At 39.3% G+C, this 25,421-nt stretch overlaps 2 protein-coding genes across 14 annotated transcripts in view; one reads left to right on the top strand and one right to left on the bottom strand.

The window, feature by feature from the left end:
- The window catches only part of ARL6IP6 (ADP ribosylation factor like GTPase 6 interacting protein 6), a 36,407-nt gene extending 22,400 nt beyond the window's left edge, over nucleotides 1-14,007 (bottom strand). For 2 of the 6 annotated variants that reach the window (XM_059927886.1, XM_059927889.1), the window contains exons 1-3: nucleotides 13,427-14,005; nucleotides 12,983-13,283; nucleotides 11,444-11,497 (exon numbers count right to left, since the gene is read on the bottom strand). In XM_059927886.1, the coding sequence (XP_059783869.1) occupies nucleotides 11,444-11,497; nucleotides 12,983-13,283; nucleotides 13,427-13,723 (652 nt within the window). In that variant the 5' untranslated portion in view covers nucleotides 13,724-14,005. Of the gene's footprint in view, nucleotides 1-11,443; nucleotides 11,498-12,982 lie in introns of all 6 variants that reach the window. The other 4 variants (XM_059927884.1, XM_059927888.1, XM_059927885.1 and 1 more) reach the window with 4 other exon arrangements.
- PRPF40A (pre-mRNA processing factor 40 homolog A) overlaps nucleotides 13,611-25,421 on the top strand; it is a 55,144-nt gene continuing 43,333 nt past the window's right edge. For 3 of the 8 annotated variants that reach the window (XM_059927876.1, XM_059927875.1, XM_059927882.1), the window contains exons 1-2: nucleotides 13,612-14,784; nucleotides 15,929-16,060. In XM_059927876.1, the coding sequence (XP_059783859.1) occupies nucleotides 14,383-14,784; nucleotides 15,929-16,060 (534 nt within the window). In that variant the 5' untranslated portion in view covers nucleotides 13,612-14,382. Of the gene's footprint in view, nucleotides 14,785-15,928; nucleotides 16,061-25,421 lie in introns of all 8 variants that reach the window. The other 5 variants (XM_059927877.1, XM_059927880.1, XM_059927883.1 and 2 more) reach the window with 3 other exon arrangements.

Below are 25,421 nucleotides of genomic sequence, written 5' to 3'. Positions count from 1 at the left end.
TAGTACACAGAGGAAGGAAGGTTGAGAAGACTACAGTAGAGAATGGCTTACGAATTACCAGATTTCCTGGCTGCACAAAATGCACAACCAAAGATAGCTTTATTTTAGGAAGAAGCAGGAAAGAAATATGTGCAATGGACCGTCTAAGCCATTTGAAGCTCAGTAACAGACTGAGCTGCTAAAAGATAAACTCAGAGGAATGAAGTATTAAAAAACAAAACCAAACAAAAAACTATAGCAAAGTATTTCTGAAAGATGAACCTAAATTTTTCTCCTGATAGTCCCCCTTCCCTTACCCCCTTTTAAAAAGATAATGGACTTTGTGTTCACTGCCCCAGAAGAAGGATGTGGCAAAGAAAGGAGAAGCAGCCCAGTACCTCTTTGGTTTTTATGTTGCAAAATAATTAAGGGAACTAGTAGGATAGATAGAAGCAGGAGGAGGGTAGATAAAGAGAAAACGTCCTAAATAGATAGCAAGGATCATCAATTGACTGGGGTGTAGAAAAAACGTTTGTGTAGAACAGGGAGAGAAAGTGAGGGTTTTATCTACAGGTGAGGAAGCTTCCCCATTTTGAAGAGTGTTGTGTGTGTGTTTGCACTTGTGTGTGTATATGGGGAGTCCGTAGTGCTGCTGGGGCTTCCTGGTGGAGCCATCAAGCCACACAACACCAGAGAGGAACTGGAGTGCTGTACAGTATCCTGGCAGATGGACCCAGAGCCAAGCTTGCAGATGCCTCTAAGATGGGGCATAGAAACAGCAGATGGTCATGTGCCTGGAAGGTGCTACACCTGAAAGGCCATCCTGACCAGAATGCAAAATGTTTCAGCAGTAACTCATTTGAGCAAATGTCTTGAGGACTAGATTGCACTCCTATCCCAATATCCTTGCACAGACTCTAGAACCTTGACCAACCTGTGACTGAGTAGAGAGAACCTTAGTAAAGACTGAGGTGCAACCTTCCTGCCAACCCAGAGACTATATGTTTGGGGACTGCTGTGGAATGATGGAAACTTCTCAGTATCTAAAAAAGTGAGAAAGACACAAAATATCCCAAAATAACAAAATGTGAGGCTCCCTAAAGTGCATCAAGCTTTTTCACATAGGTGCTTTAACAGAACACCTGCCAAATTTAGTACAAAAATATTCTTGAGTTTTCAGAAATGACTACTATTCCATGATCTAAGTGCTTGCCTTACTTTGGACATTTTAGTTATTTTATATTCATTTTGAATTAATCAACAGTTACATCCCTGATAAAACTCAGGTCACAAGGACAGGGCTAAAAAAGTACATTGCAATATTGTGGTCTAGAAGTGCTTATGCTTCTGAAATTACTCAATTCATGTATGAACAAGCAGAAGAGCCACAGAAGTTGGCAATTTGCAACTAAATTTTTAACGAGGCCCTACCTTCAGAATCCTGAAGCTAAAAATTTGATAACTTATGTTTTGTAAACCCATTTTACCAAGAGTTAACATAATTTTTAAAAGGTACCTAAAAATGAAGCTAGTCTTCCTTCCCCAATTTACCAACTCCATTCCTGAAAGCAATCATTTAAGAGTTTATTGTTCATCTTTTGTAAATTTATAGGTAATGTAGATAGTCATGTACAAGAATGGGGCCAGTTATATACAAGAAATGTATACTATGTATATATTTTCTCAGTTTATTTTATGCAAATGAGATTCTCAGCAGAAAAATCGTCCTGAACTTTTTCACACAATTTTGGAGACCTTTCATATCACTACACATAGCCACAATTCCATTGCATATTTTTAAATTAATTAATTAATTAATTATGGCTGTGTTGGGTCTTTGTTGCTGCGTGCAGGTTTTCTCTAGTTGCGGCGAGCAGGGGCTGCTCTTCATTGCAGTGCACAGGCTTCTCATTGCGGTGGCTTCTCTTTGTTGTGGAGCACAGGATCTAGGCACGCGGGCTTCAGTAGTTGTGGCACGGGGGCTCCGTAGTTGTGGTGCGTGGGCTCTAGAGTGCAGGCTCAGTAGTTGTGGCGCATGGGCTTCACTGCTCCGCGGCATGTGGGATCTTCCTGGACCAGGGCTCGAACCTGTGTCCCCTGCACTGGCAGGTGGATTCTTAACCACTGTGCCACCAGGGAAGTCCCCATTGAATATTTTTATTATTCCACTTTTTCACTATTAAAAACAATGCTGCAAGTAACATTCTTGTACTTAACTATAGTTACACAAGGATATCTGTAACAAATTTCTGAAGGAAGAACTGCTGTGTCAAAGGATATAGGTCTTTTAAATAAATACACACATCCTTCCTTCTTCTCTACAGTTCAGTTTTCATCAGTTGATGATATGATGGGAATTTATCTCTTCCATCCTCTTGAACTCAATATTTTCACCTAAAGCAAACATAAGGGTAGGTGGGAGGGACTTCCCTGGTGGCACAGTGGTTAAGAATCCGCCTGCCAATGCAGGGACACAGGTTCGAGCCCTGGTGCAGGAAGATCCTATATGCTGCGGAGCAACTAAGCCCATGTGCCACAACTATTGAGCATGCGCTCTACAGCCCACGAGCCACAACTACTGAAGCCCACGCACCTATAGCCCACGCTCCGCAACAAGAGAAGCCACCGCAATGAGAAGCCCGCGCACCACAACAAAGAGTAGTCCCCGCTCGCTGCAACTAGAGAAAGCCCATGTGCAGCAAGGAAGACCCAATGTAGCCAAAAATAAATGAATACATAAATTTATTTTGTAAAAAAAGGGTACGTGGGTAACTCCTATTCTAATCCCTTTACTGGAGTTGTATATTCACTTATCTAATTGGGGAGATCATTTTTCAAAATACATGATTTTTGTTTCAAAGTGTAGTTACTTTTCTAAAAGTATGGTAGCAGCTTTATGTATTTCTATAAAAGCTTCTAGGAAAGAAAGATTATGATATGTTCTAAATATTTTAATGTTATTTAGCAGTTTCAGGCTTACAGGGATGAGATGACTTTTAGAAGTTTTATGAAGTCAGAAATGTGGAAGGTGGTCAGCACATGTTACATGTAAGCAGAAAAAAACAGAAAAACAAAACCCTCCCATATTCCCATACTGGGAAAGGTTTCTTATTAAAACAATGTTAAACAATCAATTACACATTCTTCATAGGATGTATTCCTGCCATAAATAAACAATGGGATGAAATGTGACAGCACATTGCTAATTTCAAGGACTGTTTTACAGTTTGACATTTGAAATGTTTAAACAAAGTAGTATACTATGAAATACAATGCAGTAATAAAAAAGAATGAGGTAGATCTATATATACTGATACAGAATGAACTTCAAGATACTTTAATAAAGCTACAGCATATGCATGATTCCAACTGTTTTTTCTACAACACCGACAAAACCACATATTTTAAATTATCATATATATTCATATTTCTATATACCATATATAGAAAAAGACCTGAAAATATCCACAAGTATACTGTATACTTGTATATCGTGTACAAGTAGATTAGTGGTAACCTTTGCTTTAACTGTCGGAATTTTTTTTGTAGTGAGACTATATTATAACTTACATAACTAACTTATGAAATTAAAAATGAAAATTAAATAGGTCATTTTATGAGTTGTAAAAGCTATAACCAGCTGGCTACTAATAAGTTTCGATGTACTCATGCATAAAACTAATCAACAATTTTTAAAAATTTTATCTAAGCAAATTTTTGCAACTTTATCAGAAAGCTAGACAGACTTGGATCTTCAAACTTATTATTTCCAAGTACAGAAGCAGAGGAAAGAGGTCTTCCTCCCCTACCAGTGCCCCCTGAACACACAGTTGGCATACAGCAGCTACACTGACAAAGGTCTCCACCCAAGTGCCTGTCCACCTGCCACTCAGCTTGTAGGAATTCCACCCCCCTTCCTACTAAAAAGGGTAAAGAGTAGAAGGGGACATTCTGACTGGACCTGGTGAAACTTGAAAACTGAGTAACATCTGTAGTTTCCAACCATGTTAAATCATCATATTCACATGGGAAACTTTAAAGAAAACTTTTTTATTACAGACAATTTCAAACATACACAAAAGTAGAAAGAAGAATACAATGAAACTCCATATACCCATCACTCACCTTGCAACAATTAACTCATGGCAAATCTTGTTAAACCTGTATTTTCCCCTGAAGCTTGTAATCTTCATTATACTAGGAAAAATAGTTATCACTATCATCTTGTTCCAACATACATTTTCCCTTATTTTTTTTAAATAAATAAATAAATTTATTTAAAAAAAGACAATTGTATCATAAGTAGTCATTTATTAAATGTCAAATCAGTCATGCAGAATAGTCATCAAGTACTATTCAAAAAAGGGCAAGAAAACTGGGGTTTCAACTCATCAGGAAATTCTTCACGACTAAGCATGGTTTAAGAAAAAGTATAGACTCTGCATCAGACTCTGGGGCCAGAATTCCAACTTTGACATTTACTCCCTCCATGAATTTGGGTGAGTACTTCAACTTCTCCAAGCCTCCTTTTGCCTACCTGTAGAATGGGAATAATGATGCCTACTTCGAAAGGTAAGTAGAAAGGATTAAATGAGGTTATGTATGTAAAGTATCTGGGAGAATACCTGGTTCATGGCAGATGTTCAACAAAGAGTAGCTGTTATTGGTATAAAGGAAGAATAACTTCAGCTGGCCTTTGAAGGATGGCAGGGGTGGGGGAGGGAAGGTAGGCACAGCATGACCAAGGCCTGGAGGTGGAAATATCTATGTTGGGTTTTGCAGTAAATAGTTCAGTGAGTCTGGCAAAGACGGTGAGAGTGGGAGGCATGATCAGCAAAGTGGGCACATTTAAGAGGGTGCAGCCTTGAATGCATGGCTAAGGAGGCTAGCATTTATTCTTTTTTTTAAAATTAATTAATTAATTAATTTGGCTGTGTTGGGTCTTCGTTGCTGCACGCGGGCTTTCTCTAGTTGCAGCGACCGGGGGCTACTCTTCATTGCGGTGTGCGGGCTTCTCTTGTTTCAGAGCATGGGCTCTAGGCGTGCGGGCTTCAGTAGTTGCAGCGCATGGACTCAGTAGTTGTGGCTCACGGGCTCTAGAGCACAGGCTCAGTAGTTGTGGTGCACGGGCATAGTTGCTCCGCGGCATGTGGGATCTTCCTGGACCAGGGCTCGAACCCCTGTCCCCTGCATTGGCAGGCAGATTCTTAACCACTGCGCCGCCAGGGAAGTCCCCTAGCATTTATTCTTGTTGGCTAAGAAGACAATGAACGTGGAGCAGTCCTAGACACAACCTAGGTTAGAACCGAGTGCAGACAAGCCCAGCAAGAGGTACAGTCCTCACTGCTCTAAAGAGCTGTGTTTTGCACCAGGTGCTTCTCACACTGCTCTATGCCTCAGTTGAGGTGAACTGATGTAGCCTTGGACTGGAGAGCAGCCTGTTCAGTAAGCTGTGACTTATGCTTAAAAAACCTGTTAGCAAAACTAGCTGTGCTAATCCAGATTCTTCTTTCCGGAACAAGAACAAGATAGTAGCTGCTAGAGCTGAGCAGAAATGTCTTGAGGCAGACCTGGGGCCGCGGTGTCTGCTTGGGACCATAGGTACCCTGAGGCTAGGAGGATGCCGGGTGATAAGAGAGCGAGGAACCTGACATGGATGGATGGTTGGTCAAAACACACAAAGGACCTGCCAAAGGTAGATCCTAGCAGGAGCAGTCCTCGCACCCCTGGCCTCTGCAGCGTCCTCCAGCGTCGTGCCCATCCCGGGGACCTTCTCCTGGCCACTGGCCACTGGCCACCCGTGGCAAGCCTCGTCGGGGCATGCTGTGTAGAGACGTGTCCTCCGACGTGCAGCGCAAGGCGCTGGATAAGATGTTCCAGAAGCAGAAGTACATCAACAAGCCTGACCGCAAGAAGCTGGCGGCCAAGCTGGGCTTGAAAGACTCACGGGTGAGGGCAGTCTCCCCAAAGCCCCTCCCCCCACGCATCGTACAGATGGGAAGGTTCTCTGAAACCGCTTAGGTCCCACTGAACAGACGGGGTGGGGTAAGGTCTAGAGAGGGAGTAAGTGCACGAGCCAGCTTCGTGGAGGCTTCTCGCTATCTATTTTCCCTTATTTTTAATCATTTAATGAACAATTTACAAAAGAATAAAAAGCCTGAAAAAAACTGTTAGAAATTTTAATAGATATAGTAAACTCAAATTTTTATTCTGAGTTTCCCTGATTTAAAAACAAACAAACACACTATAAATGGGCATTTCCTCTAAGTGCAAATAACTGCTTACTAACTTCATGCATGTATCTGGAACATAACCATCCTGTAAATACTGATTTTAGACTTCAGATACATCTCTAATTGGTTATAGCTTATTATTACTTTTGCTTTTTATGCACTTGCATCATCAAAACACAATGCTTGAAGGAATTTTTAAAATCTTTCATGGCTTACAAGACATGGAAGACAACCATCTTTGCTCCATAATTTGTAAAACATTTTCACTTTTAGATTTATTAACAATTTGAATGCTCAATCCAATGATTTTTTTTCCATTCCTTTCCAGTCACCTGCCATTAGCATTTCTCCACTTACAAACAGTATCAAATAAATTAGCGTGCACAGATTCATAAAAGATAAAGACTGTTATACATTCTTTTAGCAAAAGGGGATGGTTCGTGTTTTTGTCTGAAGTCCTTTCTGTTGAATGACTAACTGGATGAGAATACTATAGTTTTCTGAAAAGAATCAGATAGAAAATTATCTTCAGCTTCGCCTGCCATCAGGTTTCTTTCACAACTACTCAACTCTGCTGTTGTAGCATGAAAGCAGCCATAGTCAGTATATAAAACAAGAGGCAAGGCTATGCTACGATAAAACTTAATGTACAAAAACAGGTAGCAGATCAGACTTGGCCCAGGGGCCACAGTTTGCTGACCTCTGCTCTGGAGGATTCCATCATGTTATTCTTTTTAGCATAGTTGAGAATAATTGATGAGTAATATTAAATGATTCCTAAAATAATGAAATAGCAAAATGTTTCCAGATACAGGAAAATAAGTTCATTAAAATCTTATAATATATCTTAGGTTTATAAAAGGGGCCAATACACCAATATGGTAATTTCAAGATCAAATATGCTTTATTCTATAGAAAAAAATATAACTCAATTTTCTCTTTATTCTCTGGAAGGTCCCCTAAGAAAGAGTAAATGATATGAAATAACAATTCTTACAAATAGAACTGCTCAAGAAAATTTAAAAATGAAGACTGGGTCCAATGGACCCTGATGGCATACTGAGCATGCAGCCCATTAAGTGACTTTAACTTTGATTCAGGAGATAAGGATAGGGTCTGAAATTTTATAAATGCAAAAAAAGAAAATCTTCAGGGTTTTTTTTGTTTGTTTGTTGTTGTTGATACACCTGGGGGATGGGAACTACTGGACCAGTAGTTCTTGTAAACTAGGAGCATCAGCATAACCTAGAAACTTATTAGGAATGCAAATTTCTGGGCTCTACCCCATACCTACTGAATCAGAAACTCTGGACCCGGTGAAGCCCAGTAAAATGAGTTTTAACAAGTTTTCCAGGTGATTCTGATGCTAGCTAAAGTCTGGCTTTGTTAGCCTCAGAAACATCCCTCCTGATCACCAAAGTTGGGCCAGGCAGTATCATACTAACAATAACAAACCAATTTCTTGAGATTTAGAGGTCCTAATGTCTGGTTCGCATTACTGCTTTTACGTGTCAAGAGGAGATTTGCAATGATTTCATGACTAATAATTTAGCTGCACACTGATAATTCTTGCTAATAACCTGTACTGCTTTTGCCTTGCTACCATGCCTAAACTATCTCATGGTTTAGAAGGGAATATTTTATACTGATGGATGCAGGATAGTTGGGAATACCAGGTGAAACAACACGTTTTTGGCATACTGTAAAAGTTCAGCAGTGTTGTTAATTGTTGAACGTGTCATCCGCACTTCCATAAACTTGTGCTTTCTTTTTAAACAAAGTTTTTCTCATTGGGAGTTACGGTCATTCATTATAAACAACAGAGATTAAAAAAAAAAAAACTAACTATAATTCCAAAACCCATTTTGGTTGTATCCTTCTAGTCTTTTGGGGCTTTTGTTTTTCTCTTCTTTTTTGCCTTGGTTCTTTTACTGATATGAGTAAGCAATATACACAATTTTACAAAGACTGTGCTGCAGAATAGGATAACATATTTGTAAATTTTTAAATTAAATATTAGAGTTACTCCACCCAGCTACAGATAGCACTGTATCATTTCCTTAATAGACTGCGGGCTCAAATTACAAGGTTCGTACATTCCCTAAAAAGCTCAAGTTCATGGTTTCAATCATCTTTCACTGCAAGGAAGAAACTGAGTGAGTTGCTCCCAACTTGTGCCTTTCTAAGAGAATGGGTCATTTCGCAACACACCCTTTCTCTTGGAAATTTTTACCATATTTCTAATGTTCTGTATCATGAAATTATGATGGTAAAGTCTCACTTATCACTCTGCAGAAGAAAAGTAATAAATCATCAACTCTTTAAATGAGCTGGCTTCATCTTTGATTGAACTCAGTATATGTCAGTCATCTCTTCTCTGTAAATGTGTAGAAGCCTGGAAACATCTCAGGCATAAAACAGGCAGTAAATGCGCAGCTAAAAAATGAGAATAGCCCTTGACACTGCAAGATGCTAGGAATCTACTCCTAGCCACAAAAGGGACTTAAAGGTAACTATTAACCAGTAGGTGTCAAGAAATGACAGGCACCAAAGATCAAGTTTAAAAGCTTTTTAGACATTGAAAAAACTCCATCAAATCTGATTACAATTTCTGTATGACGCTATTTACAATGTTTATTAAAGTACTAGGCCTACATTTAACTTGATAACAATATCTTAGATTAAGTACTTTCTGCTAAAGGCAATTCCTTCTATTTTTCTTATGTACTTATTTCAAGTTTGCCTCAAATAAAAGGTCATTTTATCATACTTTATATTGACTAGGAAAAAACGCAAAAATTGGAAATAGGACTGTGTGAAATGTGATAAAATTTGGGAAAATGTGACAGATACAAAAGCCAAGGTGCAAAAAAGAAACAACTCAATGTCGTATATGATTAGTGCAATCCATTTGGCCGGAAAATAACTTCAAGGAGGAATGATAGGAATGTGATTTTAACTAAATAATCAGAAGTTTTATTTTATTAATCTCCATGAAAAACAGGCTTACAATAGTGGATGGTTTGCAGGATAATTATAAAAGGAAAGCTCTAAGAACTCTGCAGTGTGACTCTAATGCCACCCAGGGAAGATTTGGGGAGATGAGTTCCAAAATCAGCTGATAGTATTAATCACACCTCCCTGGCTGGACTACCTCACTAGTGAAGATGAACACTGTGACAGCCTAATCCTGTTAGCCATTAGGATCAATTAACTCCCCAAAGGCACTGATACAATGCTCATCACGAACCCTTTTTTAAAAACTATAAACAGGGCTTTCCATGAATATTTCTTTCAGAGAAACAAGGATGACAAGAGAATAGCAGTGTCTCAGCTCCTTAGTTTCTTAACAGGCATTTAGGCTTATATATTGTTAGCCTGTTAGCTTATATACTGTTAGCCTGTTAGCCTGTTAGTCCTTAGTCAACTCTCAAGAACTTTTAAGTAGTTTTGAATACATTTTTAAAAACTGCGATTCTGGCCCTGCAAAAGTATTTCTCAAACTGTGGTTTATCAGAACTTGTAAAAAAATGAGGATTCTTAGGTCCTACCCTGGGGCTGAAACAAAGTCTAGAGATGATTTTTAAAAGAAAGTCTGGTGATTCTTACACATACCAAAATGAGAATCACCGCTATAATCTGCTTTTACTGAGCTATGCCAACCTTGGACTAGGATTAAACTGCAATAAAAAATATTTGTCATGTGCAAAATTTTTATCAGTCTGTCTAGAAAGAAAACTGTTTCATGGAGAGTAGTTACTGGGCTCACATTATTTGTTTCTAAAAACCAACCCACTTTCAAACGAGAATTGAGGCAGTATGCATTAAAATTTAAACATTAGTCACTGAAATATAAAGATAACAACATGTATAGACTACTAATTATGATCAAAAAAAGGTAATACACAATCAACATTACATTTAGCTGTGAGGTTCCTAGTAAACAAGACAAAATAAATACAATGAAATACAACAGTAAAAAAAAACAGTATCATCTGATAAAAGGCTGCATTCTGATTTTTCTGAATGGATGACTTCAACAATGTTTATTACAGATTCTGGATTCATGTGAAAACTTCTACATCAATTGTAAAAACGTAAGGATACAATTTTATAGGCATTTCCTCAGCTGTAAGTTGGTAATCTTGCCAACTATTAAATAGCAAGTTAGAATTCATGTCTAGTTCTTAAGATTCAGTTTCTACTGCAGCAAGAGTTGACAGATCAATAAATGCTATGAAAAGCCTTAAAATCTTGGTTGTTTTTTAGAGATGAAACAGTTTAACAACACACACTGACAAAATGGGTAACTAAAAAGTACGTGTTTTCTGATGCAAGAAGTTGAGACAAGCATAGACAAGTTTTCATGGGACATCTAGCAAACTAAGTTGTTGTAATTTGAAGATAAAGGTTCCCCTTCTGCAAAATCAGGTGAACTATACCTTGTATCACCATGAGGACCTTAGCCTTGAGGAGGCAGTTTAAATAGGTTAGGTAAGATTGGAGGAGGGAGTAACATGCGGCTTAGGATCTCAACCATTTCCCACCCCCCCCCCACCCCAATTCAGAGTGGTCAGCCAAAGAAATTACAGCAAACAGGAGCAAAATATGCCAGACAGGTCAAGTTCTGAAGTCTTCATAATCATTTCGGCGCAGAGAGAAAAAAAGATAAATAACAACTGAATTTTTCACTACAAACCTGTAAACTGCAGCATTCTACAGACATACTACAGAAACTCAGGTTGACTCTTTCCTAGTCATGATTAACCTGTGTAAATATGCCCAATGCTGTTCATATTTTTTGAAAAACCAAGTTGCTTATAAGGGGATCTGAACTTAAAACTTCTCATGAGGTCGGCTTAAGATGTTATCTTTGTTAAGTTTGTGAGGTAAGGTTTTTTTGTTTGTTTTTAATTCCTGGGAAGAAGTGTAGAGAGACTTTTCCAAAATGTAACTAAGAAACATTAAGTATTCTCTGAGTCTTTGTTACATACAGTTGTATTCAGAATGTATTCCTAGTATGTCTGGTATACACACAGAGATACCCCCATACACATGTAAAAAGAAAATCTAACAAAAGTTACCACACACAAATGCAAATGAAAAAGAGTGAAACAAAATTGCACAGGGAATATATTAAGTATTTAACCAAAATTCTGTATAGTTTAAGCATAATCTAGAAAAACAAAAGTGAGCTCAAAAATCAAATCAAGTGACAATAAAGTCCATACCTAACAGTCCAGTGTGTACATCATCTTCGTTCTTCAAATTTTCAGCATGTAACTCTGTAAGTACAAAAAGGGCTTGGGTTAAAAAGACGATTTTATAATTTGAAGAGTAGCTCAAAGACCAGAAAGGCATTGTGGAGTTGTGGAAAGTGCTCTGGAGCCCGAAACAACTGGGTTCAAATTCTGATTCCATTTACTAGCTAAGTGACCTTCAGGAAGCAAATAAGATGTCTTTATGAGTCAACTGCCATGTATATAAAATGGGAATTTTTATTCCCTGGACATTTTATGTAATGCGAATTACTAGGTTTTGAGTTCAGCTCCTTTCTCCACCCTCCAAAATAAGCACAGCTCAATGTATTCTGCAATGTACTTCAACTTAACCAGGTTTTGTGACTTTATGAACAAAGGCAATCTCTCAGAGCAAAAGAGAATTAAACTACCTACAAGACAAAACTCTGAGTTGCTTTGAAAAAATGGGGGAGGGAAGTGATAGAGGAATGAAACATTGGCACCCAAATATTTAACATTGACAATTTACACCCAATATCACTGTATGAAGAGGTAAAACTCTCACATTAACTTGCCAATCTGTCTTGTGCATGAAAATCAAGCATGGTAAAGTGTTAGATGCCATCTACAGCCCACTAGGGGCTTGGAAGCAATGAGGAAAAATAAAAACTGGAATTAAATAGATTTAATTCTACTTAGTGAAGTAAAATACTCGAGTGGCAATGTGTTGGGTGCTTTTCATACAACAGACTAAGGTATTTTTCTTGTTTAGCCAAAGTCACACACCACTGAGAACTGAAACTTAAACTGAGGTCTCTTTCCACTGCAACATAAAATATCCAACCACATAATACATCCATATAAGCACTGGAAAACATTGCAAGGCACATCTCTTTCTATTCCAACCTGGCCAATATCTCAACTTAAGACACGGAAAATAACACCATTAATCAGAGAGAGAACCTACTATCTTGCTCCTACAACAGAACTTCACCACTACACTGGGTTGCAAACCTAATTCAAAACCCAAGAGTGTCTATTTTACCTATGCAAGTAGAAATTTGGGTTCTGCGATGGAAATCTTTGTCCTTCAGCAATTCAACGTGTACAGAGGAATCGGCGGATTGTACATCTTTAACCATTTGTGGATTAAACTCTTTGAACGTGTATAGCCTAATAATTACACTTTGCACCGTCTTCCTTTAATGACGGTTGTTTTGCATTTTGCTTGATTTTGCCAATATTTTACCGCAAGTGTTCACCGACTTTAAGATATTTTTTCAAGACTACCCACTTATCAAAACCCTTTCTTAAAATGGGTCTCCTGATCACGGACCAAGGTCCTCTACCGTTAAGAAAAGAGAAGACAAGGGAGAAGATCAAAGAAAGGTGCGGACGAGGACTCTGGATGAAAGCGGCTACCAGCTTGCCGGCCTTTGATGGAGCGAGGGAGACGAAGGGGAGAGCCACGTCCAGGCTCAACTAAAGTAAACTCTGGACACACTTCAAGGCCCGGGCTTCATTCCGTACCTTTTACGATCAGGTAGGTGATGGCGAGAAGGAAGGCGAGGAGGATGGCAAACAGCAGCGAACAGAGAACTGAAAGGACCTGGACCGGCCAGCGCCGGGCTTGGACTCTGCCGCCCGCATCCGCCGAGAAAATGCCATTGCGTTTACCGGGCAGGGCGGGAGACCCGTCCCCATCTGGCCGGAGTAGCGAGTCCTTTCTAGGTTCCGACGACGCCCTAGCCGAGAACTCCGCCCGCAGGTCACGGGCCACTCGGTTGCATCCCTCCTCCTCGTCGACTTCACCCTCACCCCAGCTGTCTCCCTGAGTGAAAGCGGAAAACGCCGGTTGAGCAAACGGGACAGCAGTGCTTAGACGGCGGCGAGAAAGGGCTGAGCGCCTCCCGCTCTCCACGAACGACATGGCGGGAAAAACAGTCAGGTCCGCAGAGGTCAAGCGTCGCCTACCTGCCCCGCCCCGCGGTCGCAGCAGCCAATCAGCGGCCAGGCCCTCCACGGCCTCCACCACCTGGCCCCGGCGCGCAGGGGTGCACAAGGGTGCGTGGCTGGGCGAGGAAAGTGCCGTGGGGCCCGAGGAAAGGCTGGGCGCCCCCGGACCAGAGCATGACCCTCAAGTAGTACGAAGGAAGGCGCGCAGTGAAGTGCGCGGGGAGAGACAAGCCGAGGCCCAACGTAGCCGAGTGTCCTCTCCCTGCAGTGCTTAGTCCGGGCCAGCGATCTCCGCCACCGCCGCGTCACCTCCATGGAAGCTCGCGCCCAGGGAGCCCCAAAGCCGCACCTCCCCGACGCTCGGTCCTAGCGCCCGCCCATGCCCCTCTAATACACGTTCCCGAACCTATTTGCTTTCTCCCTTCTTCCCCTCTACACCTGCACTCGCCCCGGCTTCCCTCATTAACGGCAGCTCAGCTTCCCGCGCCCTCGCCTCCCTTAACTGCCCTTTCCTCCTTCCCTGTCGCGTTGTTCTCCCCGCCCCTACCACAACTTCCCTCCACACCGCTCGGCACGCCTCCTACCCCCACCCCGGCGCGCGATCGCCAGCTGGTGCGTACTGAGCTCGAACCCGCTCCTCACGACCCCTCCTCTCGCCTTCCCCGCCCCCTTCCTCCACCTTGAGCCCCACGCGCGCGCATCCGGCCCCGGCCACCGCTAACGCTAGAAGCTGCTTACTCCACCCCCACCCCACCCTACCCAACCCCTGGCGGCCTCAGGTTTGTGGGGCGTACGTGACTCGGGCGGGGGGTGAAGGTGGCAGGCCCCCACTGCCCCACCCCCTACGGGGTGAGGCTGTCTAAGCTCGGGAAGCTGGGACACAGTTGTCTTCCCTTCCCCGGGGGAAGTTGGTGGAGTTTTCCCGGCAGAGGAGTCGGCGCAGAAACTTCCTCCGTCCCCCTATTCCCCCCTCCATGCAGGCGACGCCGAGTGAGGCTGAGGCTGGGGGCGAATCGCCGAAGAGCTGCGTGTCGGCAGCGCAGTCTGATTGGATAGCGGGGAAGCCTGTCAGCTTATTGGCCCCGCTGATCCCGCCCCGTAGCGCAGGGCAGCCTTTAACCTTTAGCCCCAGTGGGCGCCAGCCACTCAGATCGCTTCTTGTTGGTATGTGTAGCGGCAGTGGCCGCCGGCGGAGCAGTCTGAGTCCGACGATGAGGCCGGGGACAGGAGCCGAGCGTGGAGGCCTCATGGTGAGTGAAATGGAGAGCCATCCTCCCTCGCGGGGTCCCGGGGACGGGGAGCGGAGATTGTCCGGCTCAAGCCTCTGCTCCAGCTCTTGGGTCTCTGCTGACGGCTTCCTGAGGAGACGGCCCTCGGTAAGGGATCGGTGGGGCAGGGGGAAAGCGGCACAATGAAAAACGGAGTCAGAGACAGGAAGCTTTCTCCAGAAGGAGGAGAAGATGAGAGTGGACGAAGGAAGAGCTCGAGATGGTGGGATATGTTCCGAGGGAGAGAACTGGGAGGGCGGGGATGCACAAAGGAAGGGAAGTGGGATCGTGGAAGTTCCCAGTGGGTTTGGCCTAGGCAGATGCGCGGTGGAGGTGCTGGGCCCTAGGCGGGGTGAGCGTTTTGGAGAGGTAGGCCCGATTAAGCAGGCGGGGGGAAGGCGGAGACTTGATTCGGTAGACTTTAACAGAGGCTGCCAGAATTTCTTCACTAGTAGTAGTGTTGTCTGCAGCGGGGGGACAGCTGGGAGAATTGGCAGGAGATAATTTCCTGCTTTTAAGACCTGTAACAATGGACACACAGGTAAAGAAAGTACTTGTCTTATAAAAGCGCGTTAAGATGGATGAATTAGTTGTTTGCATTTAGTGTTCGTGAGTGACAGACCTCATTCTTTGGGTTTTTTGTTTTGTTTTGTTTTTTGCAGGAGTAATTTTAGCTGTGTTAGAGATTCTCTTAGGAAATAATATGTTTGCTTGTTAGGAGGGAAGTGTCCCCGGGTACCCATACTGTTTGTTTTATGTAAGACCAGCCCTCATCTGAGTTAATTGGGTAAATTCAGCGTTTTAAAGCTTAAAATCATCTTAGAAATGAATTTAAGAATAAATGAAGTTATGAAATAAAAATAGTTGACTATCTGATATCTGTGTGAAGTAGGACAAAGTTGTGGTTTTCACCATAACAGTTAAGTTGGCATTCACATACATTTCCTCCCAGTTTAGCAAGCCAGTTGGTAACTGATTAAATCAGCATGCTTTTAAAAAAAAACCCTACGAATCAGGTGTCCAGTGATGATTTTAATTTTTCCTATTTTGTTCTGGAATTTGGTCAGGTGCAAGCTCATAAATACTGGTGTTGTACATTTTATTTAAGACAAGAAAGTATAAACTAATTCAGTAATTGAATCACACACATTAGCCAGATATTATGTCATGCATATAACTGATTTGTAGAAATCAGATTTTTGAGAAGCATTTATTGGTACTTGCTAATTTTTAAATTGTTCCTCTTTTTCAGATGGGGCACCCTGGCATGCATTATGCCCCAATGGGAATGCATCCTATGGGTCAGAGAGCGAATATGCCTCCTGTACCTCATGGAATGATGCCGCAAATGATGCCCCCAATGGGAGGACCACCAATGGGACAAGTAAGAATGTTTTGTTTTGTATTTCTTTTACTTTTGCCTGTGGTATTCTTGTGTCAAAGAATTTCAAAATCTGGGTCAATACTTACAGCTGTTTAAATTTCAGTTTATTCCAGAATAATGTTTTTAAATGAAATGTTGTATAATCATGACAGTAACCAAATTTTGACTGCAATAAAAAATCTGTATAAGAGATTTACTTTCTACAGCAACAAAATTGAGTTGTTTTTGTTTTGTTTTTTTAAATTTAAAAGTAGCAAAGTACATGTAGGCTTTTTAGTTTAATGATTTTCCCCCCAAGTATGTCAATTGAAGTAAATATGCTATGTCAATATAATTTTTGTTGGTGGACCTTGTACATGCATAGAATCTGAAAACAGCAGTTGTTTAGGCCTTTGACTTAGGATTAATTTTATTCCTGAAAAAGCTTCCTGGTGTGTGTGTGTGTGCGTGTGCGTGTGCAGTGGGGGTGGAGGTGGGAAGGTTCTACTCTGATTTGGTTCTTCATAGGATGGTGCCAAATAGGTAGTTTATTTTCCACTTATACTATTTTGGGTTTTTTTGTTTTTTTAAATGATTATTGTTTCTGCACTTCTGCTTTTGAGCTGTCCCTTCCATCTCCAACATAAATTGTAAACATTTTGTGGGAGTGATTTGGACCAAAAGGTTTTAATGCTGACTCAACGAATTCAATAGAACTTAATTCCTAGAAAAGCATCCAAGAAAGGTAACAGGTTCAGTTACCGTAAATAATTTTATGCCCCCTGTTAGGTTCTATAATACACATATCCTTTGGTGGCTGGGTTCTTTCCATTTAGTGTTTCAATAAATCATCAAGTATTTAGGCTAACAAAATATTTTGGAAAGCCAGTCAATTAGGTATGATCTTTCTGCCAGCTGGGGGCATCATTTGGTTTGGTAATCATTTAAGCCTTGGTTTGAGTTATTGGTGAAATTGTAGTGGAGAAAGGAGCTCGCTCTGTGTGTATGTTTGTTTTTTTTTTTCTTAAGAATAGAAGGGCTTAATGTCAAGTGGTTTTTTTCTTTTTTATTTAAGGTGTTTAAGAGTATAGCCCTTAATTTTGTATAAAAAGTTTTATTCAAAGGCACCAGGCCCAAAAGATTCTGCCTGTAGGAGTTCTTTAAATAAAAGAACTATTTATTCTGTTACTCTAGGATAACACAAGTTTTAAAACTCCCTAGGTGATGGAGAAACAACTCTGATTCCTCTTCTGTTTCTTTCCATCTCTAAGCAGCAAGGAGCTCTTCTTGTTTTCTCAGTAGAGCTGCTCTAACTAGATAATGAGCTTTAAAAAATATTTATTCTTTAAATGCTCTGGTTCTTATTTAAAATTAGTTTCTTTCCACAGAAAGATAAAATAAAACAATTTGCTACTGCCAGATGCTTCTCTCTTTTCTGGGGCCTTCTGTTTCCATTGGGCCAATCAAGGTAAGTTTTGCAAGGGATTGACCTGCTTACCCTTGCTGTGTTGGTGCTGTTGCACTACCAAAACCAAGATACCAGCTAGTCATTTTGAGTAAAATGCAGATTTTATTTTTTAAGTACTCATGTATCTCGTTGACATAAGCTGGTCACAGTTTGCTTTATGGCCCTTTCTCTTTAGCTCTGTAGTGACCATCTTCCTAGTAAGGTTATTTGCTACCTGGTACACATCCATTCAAATACTCTGAATTTTACCTTGTGGTTTTCTTCTGCTTCTTTCCTAGACCAGTATATGCCATGTGCCTTTAAGCGTACCTGACTATTTAGATGTTTAGAAGTCTCTCTGTTGGCTCCTGTTAGGATAACAATTGAATGACTTAAGAACCCAGCTCTGGGGAACTCAAGAGAATCCCCATTTTTTTTTCCCTTAGATTATTCCTTTTTTTCCTCTTGATATCTATCAAATATGGGGCCCAAGTCTTGGTAAAACAAATTCTTGTTTTAGCTTTGATAACAGAGTGGGAGGGCATGGATAATATAAACAGTCATGTATTCAGAAATCTAATTTAAAGCCCTATGAACAACTACCTTAAAATAAAAGTTGATAATTCGCAAACTTGATCCTTTTTTCTGCATCATGTCTTCTGTCTACCTGCCCTCAGAAGTATAAGTGAGCAGTAAGTGGTCAGAAGATAATGAGGAGAAGCAGGGTACCTATATAGCTCACTACAGTGACACAGAGTTGGTAGGGTTCTGTCATCCAATTTTAAAAAGTTAATTCACAAATTCTTTAGACTTTGCAACTGAAGGTTATGGAACCTTCATGTATATTGCCTAGTTCACATTAAGATCTCATTCTGGGACCAGCTGAGGACTAAAATTGGTGGCAGTCTTACTTGCTACATGATTGTGGTCTTTGGGATGTTACTGAACATGACATGAAATTTTAAAACTTGTTTGTAAAATAATATGCAGAATGGACATAACAGTCTACAGAAGCCAGAGTTTGTACTTTTTGAAATGCAGCAAATGATTTAGATTAGAGGAGTAGCATGTTTTGTTTTAGTTCAGGAGATAACCTAGAATGCCTTTTTAGAATTTAGGATGAATCTATTAGTAGTAATAGATATTTGGAAATTATCATATAGGTCTTAATAACACTCTTTCAAGTTTATCCTGTAGGTTAAACTTGCCTTTCTTATTGTACATTAACTTCAGATGGGAAAGTTGTGCTTCTGCTTTTACAGAGTTATAGGATCTTACAGTTGGAAGGGACCTTACAAGTTTATAAATGTTAATGATAAAATAATTTTTCTGCTTGGTGGCAGTAGAGATTTGTATTAAGATATAATTATGTATGAAGCTGTCTTCTTTCTCTGTGTATTGTAAATAATGTTTTGCTTTAAAATATTTTCACGTCTTATTCTTTTGTTGTCTTTTCTACAACATAAACCATCCTTTTCACAGGCAATTTGGCCTTCACTTAAGCCCAAGAGTCTTCCTGCCTGACTTTTTTTTCTTTCTTTAATTCTTATTTTTCCTCTTCTTTTAATGAGAAGAGTAGGGTAAAAGAATTAAGGTCCCTTTCAGCTCTAACAACCTATGATTCAATTTAGATCATTTGATAAGGATAGGTGATATGTATAAGATTTTATGGGTTGATGTGCAAGTAGAAACAGGAAATTCTTTTAGTAATGCCTCCCTAATTCTAATTATTCAGTATTTTTTTCTTGTTGCCTTTGTTCAATAAACTGATAAATGAATAATTCCTCTTTAAAAATAAGTCGGATTTTCGTGTTCTCGTACTAAGTAAGGCAGGTTTTTATAGACCTTATTTCTATTCCTGCTGCTATCTGAGCTTAAGTCATTACACTCTCATGCCTAGGATACTCTTTACAACTTTTGAGCTGGTTTTCTTGCTTCAAGCTTGTCCCCCAAAAAACTCTTTTTAGATTTCAATGAGTTATCTCCTTGCCCTAGAACTTCCACTGTTTTTCTGTGCCTATAGCGTAATGTCTACGTTCCACAATTTAACTTTCAATTATTTCCCATAGTATATAATTCAGAGCACGATTCTGAGCTGCATGTCTTCACATTCCCTAATATGAACGCGGGCTGGTCTTTTCATGGTATTTTGAGTAACTTTATTAGTTCATCACCAAGCTTGTGCTGTTTTTCTTGCTCTCCTGCCCCCCAGCTCTCTACTACCATGAACTTTCCTTTATTTACCTAAATTGTGCCATTTCAAGTCCTGCCTTCTCCAAGAGGTCCTCAGCAATAAATTTTCCCAGCATATACCTCCCCTTCAGATTATTAAAATAAAATCCTATGTAATCCACCCATAACTCTTACTATTTCACTTATTTTAGCACTTGTTTTGTTTTATTATGGTTTATTTGCTTTGCCTTTCCAACAATTGTAAGCTCTTAGGGGGCAGGGGCTATGTTCTGAACTTTTAAGAAGTCTATAGGTGCTGAGCACAGTTCTTGGCACATCATGGGTGCTCAGTAAATTACTTGTTGAATGAATGAAACAAACGCAGATACTCTTTCCTACAATATAAGCCAGAAAGTTAGTCAGTGTTACATGTGACTTTTCAGCGGTTAGTTATGACTTTACACTGTTACCACTTATTGTTGTTTTTAGAGTCTGCCTCTACTGTTGATTTTTCATTTGACAAAAATGGAAGATAAATAAGATGAAATAAGTAATTTTTGTTTGGTGAATAAAACTAAAGAACTTACTTCCATTTACTTTAAATTACAAGCAAATGTATTTCTGTCTGTATGACTTCATTGGTGATCATCTCTTTAAGTTTTACCAGATTTTTCCATACCCTAGGGAGAAATGATGATTTGGAATATAGGCCTTCCAGAGAAATCCAATATATTGATTGGTATCTTAGATTTATCTGACTAATTTGATAAATTGATAATGCTGTTGTTGCTTTTGAGTTATCCTCACTTTTGGGTGTTATAGGATCCTTGCCATTGAATTGGACATTAGCCAGTGAAAAAGAGATTTTTTTGTTTAGGTTATCTGCTCGTAGATTGTTGAATCTAGGTAACTTTCTTTATGCATTTATATTACCTAGGTGAGTGCATTTTAAAACATAGATTGACCCATACCTAATGTGTTGGTATAACTTTTGGGCTGTGTATATGGTTAGATTTTGATAGGTTTTAGTTTCATTATCTTTAGATAGCAACTCATTTAAATATGAACTCATCTATTCAAAAACTTCAGCTAGAGTAGTATTTCTGAGTATATTGGGATTACTTGGAGAGATGTAAAAAGACCATGTCACTTTGGAAGAATGAACTGTACCCCTCCACCCCTTTGAGATTTGCAGGGTGCAGTATTTTCTAAAGATGCTAAGAGGTCTTGCAGAAGCCTTTTAAAACTTTTTACTTAGTATTTTTCGGTTTTAGTTGGCCATCTTCCCCTCCCCCACTTCCACAGTCTCCTTTACCCCCCGTTATCTGTTTATTTTGCTTTGTCTAGCACATTGCATAGAATTAACATTGCCTATAATTAACATTTTGTGAGAAAAGCTGAATTGAGGCCACTTACCCATTTAGTCTGCTCTTAAGGAGAAAAGGGCAATGTGGAAATAAGTTAGTATTAACACACATAAAAGTAGCAGCTCATAGAGTTGTAGGAGTGCAACAAATGTATTCATTAATGGTGGAATCAGAAAGGAAAGAAAAAAGAAGGGACTTCCCTGGCAGTCCAGTGGTTAAGACACCACTCAGGGGGCACAGGCTCCATCCCTGGTGGGGGAACTAAGATCCGGCATGCCTTGCAGCCTGGTCAAAAAAAAAAAAAAAGAAAGAAAAGATCTCAACGGGTTAACCTGTTGGTTTTTATTGGGTTTGTTAGAAATGTTGATGACATGACTTCCAGTCATTATCAAGTGGTATATCAGTAGATAGTACACATTTGGCATCTACTTACATCCATAGCTATGTACTAGAGTTTTTGTTTGTTTTTTTACCTAGAGAAATAATTGGCCTAAGTTGTGAAGGTTTGTAAGGTAGAAGGAGTAGATATACACTGTCTCATTTAAAGTTGTCATTAGTCTTTCATTCTTATTTCCTATTTCCATATCTTCATATTTCCATTGTCAGGTCAATTTAGCCAGTAGACATTGCCCATTTTCGTCAATAGACATTTAAGCCTCTTCTTGACTGTGTATTAGTACAAAGATGAACACTGTATATATACCATACACTCAGGGAACTTACAGGTATCACTCAGATGCTTGGCCACACTTTTCTCATCTTTTAACTGCTGATTTGACTGTCACGATACTTGTAGACATTTGAATATTTAGTGGAGATGAATCTTTTATATTTGTTTTCTTTTTCTCCCTAGTCAAGTCATCATGTTTCTTCTACTTATTAAAAAAAGTTAAGTATAGTTAGCGGTTACTAAAGATGTGGTATTTTGCATGACAGGCTTGAAAGAAAATCTCCTTCTATCTGCTTCTTTCTTACTTGGGGCACTACAGTAAAAGTGGAAATCTGAATCTTCTCCAAATCTGAGTGTTGCTGTTAGCCATGTCTCTTAAAGGACTAAACATGCCAGCAAGTGAGAACTGAGCTGAAATATAGTTTGCTTTATCTTAGGCTTTCATTTTTTTTTTTTTTTAAACAAAATTTTCATCTCATTTATCTTAGACTTTTTTTTTTTAACAAAATTCTCAAATCTTATTTATTAGCTCCTGATCTGTTTGGGTTAAGACTTTTTAAATTACCTTTTGATTAATGAATGAGCATTAAGTTTCTGTTTGAGAACGTGGGCTTGGTATACTTTCTTTGGTCATTGGGTATCAAGAAAGTTGTTAATTCTCTGAAAGATGATTTTTTTTTAGTAGTTTTAAGATCATTACATATTTATGATCATATATTTGTTGAATATAATAGAAAATTACCCTCTCTTTCCTTATACAGAAATAAGGACTAGTCATAAAGTTGTCTACTACAAGTGTTTGAGTCTCTGCTATGTCTATGTAACTGTCTTCTGTACGAGTAATACTTATATAAACATGCTCTTTGTCCTAAAGGTGCCCACAATTGAGAAGGAGCTAAAAATTTTCATATGGACAAATATTTAATGATTTAGCTAGATATAATACTGAATCTAGTTTAAAGGAATTGGGGAAGAAGATAGTAATAGTCTTGTGTCCCTCTGTACTTGTGTTCTAGAGGGCTCATGACCAAAAGGAGGTTTAGATGATTTTTAGAGTACGTTTTATAAAATCTTTAATTCTATGTGACTTGAGACACCACAATTTGTGTGTGTATCCCCAGTATGTTTAGAGCTTTTTAAAAATCAAATGATACAATTCATTTTTATTCAGCTCCTTTTCTAAGTTTTTGTGTCACATATCAACACCCAGTGATTTTCTTTTTACATTTTCTGTACCCTCATTTAAGAAGTTTGGGGTTTAGCAAGAGACAGTGGACTAAATAATTTAAACTATTTACTTGCCTTTTTTTTCGCATAGTTTTGTTTTTTAGGGTTTCAGGGAATAGAACTGTGATACCTAATCTGTGTTATAGTTATAATTTTATCATCATGTTTGTATATAACTGATTCATATACCCTATTGAATTTGATCCTCCTCACTGAAAAGTGGATTGGCTAGATAGATGTCCAGTTTATAGATAGGAATAGGAAGGCCTAGAGAGTTGAGTGAATTGTAAAGCGACATTGAAGAGCCAGCACTAAATGTGATCCTTAATCTGGGATTGACTTCTCATTACGTGTGTTGATTCCTACTGAAGGTGATGGTTTTACAGTATTTACTAGATGCCTTTAAAGAACCAAAGTGCCTAACTAACAGATAGCTAGGGAATAGACGAGAGAAGGGGCAACATGAGAGATACTTTCATTACATGAGTTGAAAGAGAGCAGTGGTAATAAAACAGCTTTCATTTATTGAGCGCTGTTCTAAGTGCCTGTGTGTATTCATGTATTATTCCATTTAATCCCTACAACAGTCCTGTCAGATGAGTACTATTATTCCCCGTGTTGCAGGTGAGGAAATTGGGGGTTAAGTAAAGTTGCCCAAGATCACATAACTGGTGAGTGGCCAACTGGGGTAGGAATTCTGGCAGTCTGATTCCGGAATATACTCAATAGCTGTACTAGGCTGCTTCCCTGTATAGCAGTATGAGATTATGCCATGTTACACCTCCTTAGAATTTGAAGGAATAGTGTATACTTCAGTGAATTCTAAAGTCTCCAGGTTGAGAGAATTTAGCAAACTAAATAATTTTGAATACTGGCAGTTGACTTATTAAATGGTAAGGTTCTACTCCCTGTGGGAGCAGTTTGTGCAAATATTGTCTATTTTTTATCTAAATGTTTCTTATATAAGAAAATGACATGTTTTGAGTTTATATATAACTGTAGATGAAGAGGAAGTAAGGTTAAATGATTGTCCCAAAATTCAGCCACTTTGGGTTGTTAAGGACATGCTTTAAACAGGTATTTCCATTTATTTCCAATTGAATGAATATTTAGTTACATTCAAAGAAGTAGTTTTTGCATTTATTCAAAACTTAATTTTTTGCATTCATTTATGTATTTGTTTATAAGGTAAGTTAGTGATGTAGGGAATAGTTGTTTTTAAATACTGTGCTTAATGTTAATAGCCTCTGTAGAGTATATTTGTGGAATTGACTTTAGCACATTTAAAAGGAACCAAGTATAAAGGCAAGAATCAAACTTTTTAGGTAATCAATTTGTAGCTACAGGTTGGCAGCAAGAGTGATTTTTAAAAATCAACCAAATTCAAGAGTTAATATTTAGACAAAAGGTAGGTTAGATTGTGTGATTTCTTTCCAGCAGGAAAAACTTCAGGAAATAATTATGAAGAAAAGAACTTCTGAGGTGCCCACATGAAGATGTACACTTTTGTTTTCATATCCTAATAAAATTGGGCTGATGTACATTTTGTATAACTAATTTGCTGTAGCACTGATAGGATTGCTTTTATTACTGTACCTTTTTTTATAATTCAAATATCTAGAGTGATCAATGAATCATGCTTGTTTTTATCTAACATTAGACATTTTCTAAACTGGGATGCTAAGAATGACTGAGCAGATTGTGTGGTGCTCCCTAGTTTGTTTTTTGTTTTTTGTTTTTTTATAATAACCCTTTTTTCCCCCTACCCTTAGACTGCCCTTCCCGTCTTCCCTCTCCCCACCGGTAACCACTAGTTTTTGTTTTGTTTTAATTAATTAATTTATTTATTTATTTATTTATTTTGGCTGTGTTGGGTCTTCATTTCTGTGCGAGGGCTTTCTCTAGTTGCGGCGAGCGGGGGCCACTCTTCATCGCGGTGCGCGGGCCTCTCACTATCGCGGCCTCTCTTGTTGCGGAGCACAGGCTCCAGATGCGCAGGCTCAGTAATTGTGGCTCACGGGCCCAGTTGCTCCGCGGCATGTGGGATCTTCCCAGACCAGGGCTCGAACCCGTGTCCCCTGCATTGGCAGGCGGATTCTCAACTACTGTGCCACCAGGGAAGCCCTGCTTCCTAGTTTTTACTCATTTTTAATTTTCTTCAAATGGGTGATTCTTAGAATTTTCAAGAGATTCTTCTTGATTTAACTTTTATCATTAAAAGAAGAGAAATAGAAACATATCACAGAAATTGTTGGCCACTTTGAATAAAGCGTATCAAGTTGTATATCTGAGTTACTTTTTAAAGGTGCCAAAGTGTCCATTAAATTTAGATGTTTAATATTTTAGGCAATTTAGCTTACATCTCACATATATGTCTTTCACCCTTAACCATTCTTTCTCTGTCTCCTAACAACTGAAATGCTTAATTACAGCACTTAATATATTTGCCAAAGTAGCTTAAATGGAAATTTATGAAGCTCTACAAGGTTATTGTAATTT

The sequence above is a fragment of the Balaenoptera ricei genome, chromosome 7 (genome assembly GCF_028023285.1).
Source record: "Balaenoptera ricei isolate mBalRic1 chromosome 7, mBalRic1.hap2, whole genome shotgun sequence".
Taxonomy (NCBI): Eukaryota; Metazoa; Chordata; class Mammalia; order Artiodactyla; family Balaenopteridae; genus Balaenoptera; species Balaenoptera ricei.
The sequence above is the reverse complement of the archived record's forward strand: the minus strand, read 5'-3'. Positions and strand labels throughout refer to the sequence as shown.